General features: G+C 36.8%; 1 protein-coding gene across 1 annotated transcript in view; it reads left to right on the top strand.

Annotated features, from left to right (window-relative positions):
* GPA33 (glycoprotein A33) overlaps positions 1 to 13,239 on the top strand; it is a 52,053-nt gene that overhangs the window by 37,488 nt on the left and 1,326 nt on the right. Inside the window, exons 5-6 of the mRNA XM_007480704.2 lie at positions 7,165 to 7,284; positions 8,652 to 8,775. Coding sequence (XP_007480766.1) covers positions 7,165 to 7,284; positions 8,652 to 8,775 — 244 coding nt within the window. The remainder of the gene's footprint in view (positions 1 to 7,164; positions 7,285 to 8,651; positions 8,776 to 13,239) is intronic.

Raw genomic sequence — 13,239 nt, 5'->3', positions numbered from 1 at the left:
TGGGCTGGGTAAAGTTAATAGAATCAAATAGAACCAAATTAGTAATAATAAATTATTATAATTTAATTATATTAATCAGGTATAAATATAATCATATTATTATATAGTATAATAGTATATAGCAATGTAATATATATAAATATATTTATATCCAACATAATATATGATATTATAACATATTAATATAGTTATATAATGTAATCTTACAATATATAAATATATTTATATAATATGTTATAATATGTTAATATAGTTATATAATATAATAATATAACATATTTATATAATATGTAATGTTATAATATAGTAATAAATAGTAATATAATATAATAATACAATATAAAATGTGTTTATATATGTTATAATATATTAATATATCATATAATAAAATAATATTAAATATGTTTGTATCATATATAATGTTATAATATATTCGTATATAGTCATAACATAATAATACAGTATATAAATGTGTGTATAATCTATAATTTGAGAATATACTAATATATAATCATAATATAATAATGCAATATATAAAATGCACATATAATATGTAACATTATAATATATTAATATATAGTCATATAATATAATAATAAAATATATTTATATAATATAATGTGATTTATATTAATTTATAGTCATATAATATGATACAACATGTAAATATGTTTATATCTCATATAATGTTATAATATATCAATATAGTAATATAATAATACATTATAGAAATATATTTGTATCTAATATTCTAATGCTATAAATTTATAAACAATATTTAATATTGATTATATAATATAAAATGAAAATATTAAAAGTTAATAGAACTAAACTCATTGGACAGAAGGCATGAAGCTACTAAGTAATGGGGGGAAAGGAAGGAAGAGTGATAGAAGAATAAGCTTGGTCTACTTGACAGTTAAGTTAAGGCCAGAACAGGTAGATGGAGATTTAAGAAAAGCGGTGGCTCTGCACAACAATGTCATTTGTCTTGTTGTCCACAAGGTGGCCACACTGCAGCAGTAATAGCTTATTTCTTAGCTCTTCACTGAACTAGTAGTCTAAAGCTCATAGACAACTGAGACCAACCCCTTTGTTTTACAGATGAAGAATTGAGGTCTAGGGAGCATCACTAATTTGCCCAAGGTCTTGAACACAAATCTAATTTTCCCAGGGCCAGTGCCTAGTCTAATGCAGGGGAGAGTTTCATAATATTATAAGCTCTCAAAGAGGGAAGGGACCTCAGAGATCATCTTGTCCAGTGGCCCCTTCCATTTACAGAAGAGAAAACTGACCTATGGTCATGTTGCACATTAGAACATAGATTTCTTGATTCCCAGGCCAGTGCTCTTCCTGTTATACCTTCTGTTGTCTCCTCTGTGTTTTTGGAAATCATTCAATGGGAATGGTGTGCATCTCTTGAGATTCCTCCTCCTCTTCCTTTTTAGTCTTGTCTTGTAATCGCTACTATTTAGGGACCCCCCCCCTTGATCAATGGTTATACCCAACTATTCTGCCATTTTTAGTCTCAGTTGCCTGGGATACAGGGATCAAATGACTTGCCCAGAGTCACACAGCCAGCATACATCAAAGGTGAAATTTGAACTCAAGTCATATTGATTCCAAAGTTGGCTCTCTATCCAGTAAATCGCAATGTCTTTCAATAATTGTCCCTTTTCTATAGCACCACTTTAATTCTGTCTCTGAGCCCTGCCTTCATGGGTTTGTTTGCTAATTCCCATCTCTTCATTCCTTAAGTCCCTGGCAATAGTAATGTCCATTCTTTTTCAAATTAAAATTTATATTTCAATTAATTAGCATTTATTTTCTCTTTCTCCCATTCCAGCCCCAGAAAAACAAAACAAAATAAAACCTTGTACCAAATATGTATAAAGCAGAAAAGATTCCTAAATTGACATAGCAATGTATACTTCATTATAGACATGTAATCTATCACCTCTCTGTCAGGAGGTGGACAGCATTCTTCTGGTATTATGGTTGGTCATTGCATTCATCAGTTTTCAAGTCTTTCAAAGTTGTTTACATCTTTACAAGATGTCATTATATAAATTGTTCTTCTGATACTGCTCAAGTCACTCTACATCAGTTCATATAAATCTCCCCAGGTTTCTCGGAAATCATCATCTTCATTGCTTCATTGTTTCTTATGGCATAATAGTATCCTACTATATGTATGTATTTATATATGTACACATGTGTACTTATGTGTGTACATCCATAATTGATTCTATATATATGCCATTGGTTGTGCATGTGTGTATATTATGTGCACACACACAAACATACACACACAACATACATCGTGTGTTTAGCCATCCCCCAATCCCAATATCATTCCATCCTTCTGGGAACTATCACTTACCCCTCTCTAGCTGTGGGGCATCAGATTCAGCACCACAGAGGGATATTGCTATCTTGGTGAAATTGGACTACAAGCCTCATGCTATCCAATTGTGCTTAGAGAAACTGGGTTAAGCAGACAGAGGCAGACTACCCCAAAGATACTAAGCCATGTTCCCTGGTGTCCAAGGGAGAGCAGAGACAAGGGAGTGCTGGAGCTCGCTCAAGAGAAGCCATTGTTTAATTTTCAGTGTGACCATTTATACTTTAGAACTTGGCAATTGGATACAAATCAGGGCTTCAGTTGTTGTCTTATTGATTATCTAGACTCTAAAAAGTGTTCATAAAGAAGATTAAACCTAAAAGAGTGCTTATATATTTTTCCGTCTTGTTAAATGTTTACTTGAACTCAAGAGTGTTGTAATTGAAGGTTTAGGAAATGAAGTGATCAAGTTCTGATGACTAGAGGTTAATAATAATAATAATAATAATAACAATATACATTTACACAGTATTTTAATGTTCACAGAGATTTATATCCATTATCTCCTTGGAGCCTCACAACACCTCTAAGGCTAGTGTGTAGGAAAGACAGTATTAAATTCTCTGCTAGTGAATTGTCCATAGAATATCCCTTGTTGTGAATGTTCTGGCAAATCCTGGTACCAGAGTACTGGCATGGCCTCCTCCTACATTCTCAGTTCATTCAAATTGGGTAAAGAAGTTCTTATTTGGATTATAGCCACTAGATGGCAGCAGGACCTCTAGCAAGGTATGGCCAGCTGCTCAGAAACTATCCTGCAAGTTGGAGAATGTTACTCCAGTTTGACCACAACACAAAGTTGGGGGAGACAGACAGACAGACAGACAGACAGACAGACAGACAGACAGACAGAGACAGATAGACAGACAGACAGACGGATAGATAGTAGATAGGCGGATAGATAGACAGATAGATAGACAGACAGACAGATGGACAGATGGATGGATGGAGAGAGGGAGGAAGGGAGCAAAGAAGGGATGGATGGATGGATGGATGGATAGATGGATAGATAGAAATAGAGATATGTATATAGATATAAATATATCTGTAGAATACTGTGAACATTAAAGTACAGCAGTATAATAAATATATGTGGGCAGTTAGGTGGCACAGATGGACAGAGAATTAGATCTGGAGTCAGGAAACCTGAGTTCAAATCCATCCTCAGACACTTACTAGCTGTGTGACCCTAAGGAAAGTCATTTAACCCTTTTTGCCTCAGTTTCCTCTTGTGTACAATTAGCTAGATAAAGAAGTGGCAAATCATTCCAGCATCTTTACCAAGAAAACTTCCAAAAGGGGTCTCAGTAGGACACAATTAAATTGTCTGAACAACTCATACAAAAAAATATACATATCTATAACTTTGGATGTATATCCATATGGATGGAGATAGATAGATAGATAGATGCATGGATGGATGGATAGATAGATAGAGAGGCAGAGATCTAGAGACAAACATAGAGAGACAGACAGACAGGTCTTTCTAGGAGTTATATCTCTGAATTATGACACTTTGTTTCTGTGCATTAGTTCAAGCAGGAAGTTCCCCCAATACCCTCTCCCCTAGTCTTATTATAGGAAAGAATTCAATAGACTTTAAAGCAAGAAATAACCTAAAAAAAATATCAGGCATAGATACAGGGAAGAATATTTGACAGAGTCCTTCAAATGTATTTAGATAAGGCAATGATAGATTCAATGACATGACATGATGCTCATAAAGATAGCTTTAGAGTCAGGAAAACCCTAGATTCCCACCTCTGACATATCCTAATTGTGTGACTCTGGACAAGTAATTCATTCTCTCAATATACCAACAACTTTTCCAGACTCAGAGTTGCAGAATAGTTTCGATATCTGTATTAGTAGGAAGAACTCCCCTAACTGTAATCCTTTATTCCAATGAAATAACAGCTCTGGACCAAGAAAAGAGAATAAAGGTAATATATTCCCTTTGCTACAAAGGAGGTAACAAAAGACAAGAGAACTTAAGTCAATTTTTTGAGATCACATAGATAATAATGGCACATTCATACAGTGATTTCAGGTTTATAAAACACTCTCATCAAGGCTTGTGAATCTTTGCCTATCTACAAAGTTAGTACAAGGTGTTGTAGAACATAGATTAGCTCCAGACTCAGAAATGGGTTCAAATTCTGTCTCTGGTACTAAACAGCTATATGATCTAGGACAAGTCAATTTCATCTCTTTAAGCCTCATTTTCCTCATCTACAAAATAATGAAATTGAATATCAATGATCTCCAAAATCCCTTACTGTTCTAAAACAACAACAAATACTGTATAGTTTCGGGTAGGGTAAATATTACTACCTCCATTTTATAGATTAGTATATTGAGGTTCTCCACAGGCATACAGAATTAGGACATTAATGAAGATTTGAGGGGTCCACTTCTGGTTGGTTTTCCTCTCTAGCAAATAGTCTAGTAAATGGAAGAGAACCAACAAAGTGCTTGATGTCAGCACCATGGCCAGGGGTTATGGCAAAGGAAGGAACAGGTTGTTCTTAGACTTGGGGAGCAGCTACTTTTAGGGGTGGGTGATGGTTTTAGGGGGAGCTTAGCCTGACAATAAGCCTGTTCATGTCTCTGAGGCCACTCTCTCTAGGGTAATAGGGGGCAAGACCAAGTTCTAATTGGCACTAGAGCTTTGGGAAATTGTATTTCCAAAGATAAAAGTCAGAAAATAAAAGCCTTTTTCATATTAAAGACATGGTCCCTGCATTATTGGGGAACTGGAGATTTTCCCAGTGTGAGAATGTTTTTGTGTCTCCCCTGATACATTGAACTGTGGGAACACAGCTAGGGAAGTCTTATGATGTGTCTGTATTTTCTCTTCCTTTGCAGGATTGAATGTTATCATTGTTTAGTTGCCTCCCTACTGACTAGGGGGTCAATCTCCCAGTTCAGAAAAGCCCATGATGCTGAGTTCTTTCTGACATAGCCTGGGTTGCATTTTTTAGATGACAACTAAGATACTTCCCCCATTGATTTTGGAGTGTGTTTAAGTGTTCCAGATACAATGCCTTTGAGTAGAAATGTAGAGCTCTGAATTTTAGTCCCACCTAAATCATCTCCATTAGACTTCTGTATGACTTCAGCCAGGGGACATTAGACAAGTAATAATAACCGCTGATATTGGAAGGGTGTTTTATATTCACAATAACCCTGTGAAATAGAGTGTACATATTATTATTACAGTTTTATAGATGAAGAAATAAGTACCAAGAGGTTGGACTTATTCAAAGCTTCATAGCTAGTAAGTAGTGGAACACAGACTAGAATCCAGGATTTGGGTACTAATCCAGGGATCTACTTTCATCACTCTGTTTCTCAAAATATGTGCATGTTTATACAAAGGTAATGGGGAGGGGAGAAGGAAAACTTTCAACTGGCAATAGTCTTGGCTGCATAATCTATCTACTGATTCTTTTAATATTTACCTTATGCCACTCAATAGACATTAAGTATAATTATCCATTCAGAAGGGGCATGGGCTTATAAAAGGGAGGGAGGTGGTTGTCAGGAGCAAAACACTTTTGAGGAAGAAAATGGTAGAAGAGGGAGATTAGGGAATAAATGGGGGAATAAGATGGAAGGAAATACATGGTAATCATATCTGTACATATTTTTAAAAGAAGTTTATCACATAAATGCCTCATTTCTCAAAAATATAGAGAACCAAGCCAATTTTATAAGAATACAAGCCATTCCTCAATTGATAAATGGTCAAGGGATATATATGAAAAAATTCTTTAAATCACTATTGAGTAAAGAAATATAAATTAAAACAACTCTGATGTACCACCTTACACCTATCAGATTGACTAATATGACAGAAAAGAAAAATGACAAATATTGGAGGGGATGTGAGAAAATTGGGAACCAAAGCCCTATTGATAGAGTTGTAAACTGAAGTATTTTGGAGAGCAACTTAGAAATATACCCAAAAGGCTATAAAACTGTGTATATTCTTTGACCCAGCAATACCACTAGTATTATATCCCAAATAGATTTTTTAGAAAAGGAAAAGAGTCTATGTAGACAAAAATATTTATAGAAACTCAATTTGTGGTGTCAAAGAATTAGAAATCTATGAGATGCCCATTAATTGCTGAATAACTGAACAAATTGTGGCATACGATTGTGATGAAATCCTATTGTGCTATAAGAAATGACAAGCAGGGTGCTTCCAGAAAACTTGGAAAGACTTACCTGAACTGATGCAAAGTGAAGTAAGCAGAACCAGGAGAACACTGTACACCATAATAGTAATACTGTATGATGATCATTTATGAATAGTTTAATTATTCTCAGCAATATAATGATCCAAGATAGCTCTGAAGGGCTTAGGATGAAAAATGCGATCTACCTCCATAGAAAGGGTGATGGAGTCTAAATGCAGATTGAAGCATATTTTTTAACTTTATTTTTCTTGGGGGGGGGTTGGTCTGTTTTATTTCACATGATTAATATGGAAATGCTTTGCATATCTCCACATGCATAGCCTATATCAAATAGCTTGCCTTCTCAATGAGTGGGAAGGGAAAAGAGGGAGGGAGAGAATTTGGTACTTAAAATTTTGAAAAAGAAAAGTTAAAATTTGTTTTTTAAAATAATAGGAAAAATAAAATATTTTCCAAAAAGATCCATTAAGTGCCACTCATTTCAGAGTGAAATGTTCTTCATCCTAGACTGAATAACCTCATTTCTCACCTTGAACTTTTCTTCTTTCTCAGCCACAGGAACGACCCTGCTTTTGAAAAACATTTCTGCAGATACTACTGGCTTTTACATCTGCACTTCTACCAATGAAGTTGGGACTCAGTTCTGTAATATCACCGTTGCTATCAGGCCTCGTAAGAGCTCATCCAGGGAGGGAGGGAGAAAGGGAATGAAGAGTGGCAAGGGCCAGAAGAGGAAATAAGGATATCAATCGGGGCAGGAGATGTCATAAAGACAGATTAGAAAGGCTAGGTTATGCTCATTCCCTACTCTAATAATAATAATAAACCCCAGAACTTATAGAAAGCTTTAACGTTTACAAAGTCTTTACAAATATTATCTCATTTTATTCTTTCAACCACCCAGGAAGGTAATAACTATTGTTATCCTCATTTTATAGATGAGAAAACTAAGGTTAAATATCTTGCCTGAGGACACAGCTACTAAACTTCTAAAGTTGGATATCATCAGGTTTTCCTGACTCCAACCTCAGTACTCTAGCCACCTGAGCAACCTAGCTTCCTCTTTCTTCTCATATTTCCAATCTAGTTCATTGTGGAAATGGAAGCTTTGAATGAGATAGTACTACTGAAACTGGAAAAAAGAAGTTTAGCCTGACCCTGAAGACCCTCCCTGGGGTAACAGATTGTAGTGAAAACTGCCCAGAGCCACCTTTTAGATTTAGGTCTTACTGTAGGGTCTAGAATCCCCCGGTCTGGGATAGTCCCAAATAATATATAGCATAGTAGAAAAAAAAGTATTAGATTTGGACTCAAGGGACCTGGGTTTGAATCCTGGTTCTATTACTTAAAATTCTATAACCCTGGGAAAATCAGTAGCCTCTCTGGGTCTCAGTTTGCTCTTTTGTAAAATAATAAGGCTAAATTCAGTGATCCCTGAGGTCCCTTTCAGTTTTAAGTCTATCCTAGGATTCCAGTTCCTAGGATTCTTTGGTCTTAGAATGATTTGAGCTTGGGCTAATATTTTACAACCAGTTCAGATTTCATACCCACCTAATCTGGTTATATTACATTGGGGCTAATGTCCTAGTTGGACTCTCCAGTATAACTAGTAGATGGCCAACCTTTACCCTTGATAGGTCATAATCCTAGTAGCCATATGGTCCAGTTCCTTGAGCATTATCCTGAGTCATGCAGCAGCTACTCTTAAGAATTACAATGAAGGGAGGACAGCTAGGTGGCACAGTGGATAGAGCACCAGGTCTGGAATCAGGAAAACCTGGATTCAAATCTGGCCTCAGATAATTGCCTAGTCCTTGCGATCCTAAGACAGAAGGTAAGGGTTTTTAAAAATGGCAGTGAGAATCATGAACCTCCAGGAGAATGGTGGGGGTCATTCCCAGTAGATTCTATACCAGACTGAATGGCTAAGATGTGGCAAAGCTGTCCATGAATAGTGCTTTTATAGGGGTAAAAATGGTCAAGGTTTGAAGTTTGGGGAGGCATTCCTCAGGTGACCCATCTGGTTTGCTCCTTCACAGCCTCAATGAATATCGCCCTGTATGCTGGGATTGCAGGAGGTGTGGTTGCTGCCCTCATCATCATTGGCATCATTGCATATTGTTGCTGCTGTAAGGGCAACAAGGAGAAAGACAGAGAGAGGCCGTGAGTAATACTGTTTCTCCTTGAGTTTGTGGAGGGGAAGATGAGCCAAGGTTACCTGTAGATCCATGCAGAATGGCAGAAAGAGCATCGGATCTGGAATCCAGAATACCTAGCTATTTTTTGGCCATTTCCAAGTCCTGCTTCATCTCCTACATTTTTCTAGTTTCTCTTTGTTATGTGTTATGTCCTTTTATTAGAATATAAACTCCTCCAAGGCAGGGGCTGTCCTGTTTGCTTGTCAAGTCAATGATCATGTATTAAGCACCAACTATGTTCCAGGCACCAGGCTAAGGGTGGGAATACTCCAAAAGGTAAATGTGGTGTGGGCTGGCCTGCAGCCCTCCCACGAAAGGAAAGATAGAAGGTTGGCCTTGGGGGAAGGATTGGAGCCAAGGATATGGGTGAGAAGCAGGCAGACACGCAATATTTAAAAATCGAGCTCCACAGAATAAGCTCAGCTACTTAGCTTTCACTAGGACATGAACCAGTTAAGTAGCTTCAAACTAACATACAGGAGTAAGCAATGAACATGGAGATTAGCTGAAAGAAAAGCCATGATCCCTTACAGCCTGGGCTGCAGGTACGGATCAGTCCGGCCTGAGGAAAGGAGGTTAAGAAAGAAATCACCGGTTCCTTAGATCTGGTACTCTAAGCACGAACCACTTGAGGATAAGAGATTGAGGAGGAAAGGTCTTTCAGGAAGAGAGAGAGAGATAGAGAGGGAGGAAGTTAAAGTTGAGCTTGGCCAGAGGCCAAGCTCCAGGAAAGACAGAGACAGGTGAGGGATGATAACGTAAAGAGAGCTGGCTCTCTGTGGACGCTCCTATTTATTATTGTTGAGATGCAAATGTACACAATACATATGGATGAATACATAGTGGATTGCTATTGGTTAATTGTAAATTACGACAAGGTATAGGTGTGGTTTGATAGATATATATATAGATATATAGATATATAGATATATATATGTATGTATGTATCAGTCAGGTGAGCACAAAGAAACCTGATTTCACGCCTAAACCTGGTGGACACTGGGATCAAGGGTCAAAGGCTTTACTTGCCATGTGCAGGACTGAGCATGCGCTCTCCTAAGACAATCTTTACATTTTAACTATTTCCCTTGACCATAGATAGGTGTGGACTGTTACAGTAAAAAATAAAAACCCAGTCATAGTTCTCAAGTTCACAGTCTAAAGGGGAAGATAATGTGCAAGCAACTATGTACAAACATGCCACAGACAGAATAAATTGGAAATCATCACCACAGGGAAAGCACTTGAATTAAGCTGGAATAAGAAAAACTTCCTGTAGTAGGTGGGATTTTAGTTTTGCCTTGAAGCCAGAGAACACAGGACATGGAGATGTCTTTCAATAAAGTATTTGCATCCATCCCCAGAGCTTAGCACAGTGCCTGGCCTCTGCTTTTTTTTTTTTTACTCATTCTGCTTATACTTTGTGTGACTTTAAGCAAATAATGAATTATCTCTGGGTCTTAGTTATTTTATCTGGAAAATGAGGGGGTTGAGTTAAACTAGCCTAACTAATCATTAGATGATCTCTTCCAGTTCTAAATCCTGGTTGGAAAACAATTGATCCAAATCCATAATTTTTCCCCATATGTTCCAGTCCCCTTCCTGCAAGAGGCTGTTTACCTCTTGGAAAAGGGTCTATAAAATATGAAAAAAGATTTGTAAAGTATCTTACCTCAACACTACTTTTCTTGCTTCTCTGAGAGTATCTCTGCTTTGATATAGATTACCACTGCCTTGGCAAATAAATGTTTGTTGAATGAATGAATGGTTGGATGGATCTCCAGCTATGGGATAGTCTTTTCTGGATATGGAAATAAACAAAGCTTTCTAGGTCTGTCTACTAATCTGGTCTAGAAAATTCTTCTTGAAAAGTCTCCAATTTCAGTACCAGAGTTGCTAAACTGAGTCCTCACTTCTGCCCAATAATCCTTCTTTTTGTTGTTATTGTTGAGTCTTTTTGTGTCCAACTTTTTGCTGGATCATTTGGGTTTTTCTTGGTAAAGACACTGACATAGTTTGGCATTTCCTTCTTCAACTCATTTATGAGGAACTGAAGTCAACTGGGTTAAATGACTTGCCCATGGTCACATAGCCAGTCAGTGTCTGAGGCCAGATTTGAACTCAGGAATATGAATACTCCTGACTTCAGACCTAGCATTCTATCCATTATTCCACCTAGTTTTCTAAATAATCCTTCTATTTGATGCTTATTGTTTTCTAGAGTCACTGTTCTAAATTCTTTCTTTTGAACTTCAAGCCCTAAATTATACCCTAGCTCCCCTGCCCTCCATGATACAGCCAAATCTGATTTGCCCATTGTTTCCCAATCAGACACTGTGCTTTCCTACCTCTATCTACAACTTTGCTCATGCTGTTCCTTGGTCAGGAATATTTTCCCCTTTGCCTATTGAATTTCTGTCCATTCTTGAAAGCTTAACTACAAATACCCTTCCCTGATTTCCTGCTTCTTCCATTTTCCTCTTCTTTCTCCACTCCCTATTAGTGGATCTCATGCAGAATTCTGCTTCTTTAATTCATTTATTGTGCCGTGTGTGTGTGTGTGTGTGTGTGTGTGTGTGTGCGCGCGCGCGCGCGCATACGCCCAAATGTAGTATGGAGGCAAACGCTGAAAATGGAGTGTGGGGAGCCAAGTTCAAATGCTTGCTACTTATGTGACTTTGGCAAGTCATTTAACTTTCCTGGGTCTCAGTTTTCACATATGTCAAGTGACAGGTTTAGTCTAGAGGACTGCCGAGATCTTTTCCAGCTATAAATCTGTTAGTCTGTGGTCTGTTGCAATAGACTATAAGCTACTTGAAGGCAGAGACTGAGTCTTATCTAAACTCAGTCTCCCTTCCTTCAATACTCTACCCTTCTTTCTCTGTACAGAGTGGGTATTAGATGTTTGCTACGCAGAAAGTAAGGATATGGAGTGCCATCCATTACCAATTTTTTTTCTCCCCCCATAAGATCTCATGTATTCCCCTTTTCCTCCAATCACAAATACCACATTATTTTTCAAGATCTCATCATCTCTTACCTGATCTATTGCTATAGTCTCCTAATTTGATCTCTCTGATTAACTATATTTACTCTAATCCACTCTCCAAACAGCCCCCAAAGAGATTTTCTAAGGCACAGATCTGACTATGTCATCCCCATACTCAATGAATTTTAATGGCTTCCTACTGCCTCTAAAACCAATTAGAAACTTTTTCTGGCATTTAAAGTTCATCACGACCTTTCCCCTTCCTATCTTGTCAGGCTTTGAAAAGATTACTTGCCTCCATGTATTCTATGGTCCAACCCTATTGGCTTACTTGCTGTTTTCTACCCACAACTCTTCATTGTCTATCTTTGCACCTTTTCATTGCCTGTCCTCTATTTCCGGAATGCTTTTCCTCCTCAGTCCCACACTTTGGAGTCCCTAGTTTCCTCTAAAACTTAGCTCAAGTACCACCTTCCTTGCCAACCCTGAGTTGCTAGTACCCTCCCACCAAAACTATCTTGTATTCATTCTGTATAATTATGTATTTGTTGTTTCTCCCATTAAAATATAAGCTATTTGAAGACAAGAATCGTTTCTTATTCCCAAGCTCAGGACAATTCCTGGCACACAGTAAACATTCAATAAGTTTTTGTTGATTTAATGGAAGACCCTCTTCCAATATAATGCTTGAATTTACCCTCTCCCTCTTTCATATTCCCACTTTATAGATCAGATTATTCCAGAGAAATGGGAGGTTACTCGATCCCAGGCCCTTTAAAATTATTATTGATATTTTTTGTTTTTATTTCACCTATATCTCTCCTTCCCCTCCCAGAGAGAATAAAAAGAGAGAATAAAAAGAGAGGGGAAATGGCAAAATTACCCAAGGCATCAAAAATGTCTGATATTTCCTGTAGTGTTCCAAAACCATATTCCCTTTCTTCTACAAAGAAGAGAAAAGGCTACTTTCTCTCATCTCTTTTGGGTAGCCAAAATTAATCATTGTAATTTTACAGAATTCAGTTTCAATTGTTTTTTGGTGGTTGTTTACATTTGCATTGTTGTAGTTATTGCTTTCTTGGTTCTTTGCTTTTCACCGCTTCATAGGAGTTTTTTCCATGCTTCTCTGAATTCTTCATATTTACTAACAGCACAATAAAATTCATTTTCATTTGTGTGCCACAATGTGAGTAACCACTCCCCAGTTGATGGACGTCTACTTCATTCCCAGTTATTTGCTACCATAGGAAATTATCCAAAAATATATATTGTTTACATAAATATTTAAATGTAAAATTTAAATATAATTATATAAAAGACATATTTGTGTATAAATTAAATATTTTATTATTTTATTTATATTTATTATATGTAATTATGTGTTCTATGTAATTACATAAATGACATTCAATTATATAAAACTATGGGACCCTATTTATC

Source organism: Monodelphis domestica, chromosome 2 (genome assembly GCF_027887165.1).
Source record: "Monodelphis domestica isolate mMonDom1 chromosome 2, mMonDom1.pri, whole genome shotgun sequence".
In the NCBI taxonomy this organism is placed as follows: domain Eukaryota; kingdom Metazoa; phylum Chordata; class Mammalia; order Didelphimorphia; family Didelphidae; genus Monodelphis; species Monodelphis domestica.
Note: the sequence above shows the minus strand (reverse complement) of the source record. Positions and strands in the feature narration are given on the sequence as shown.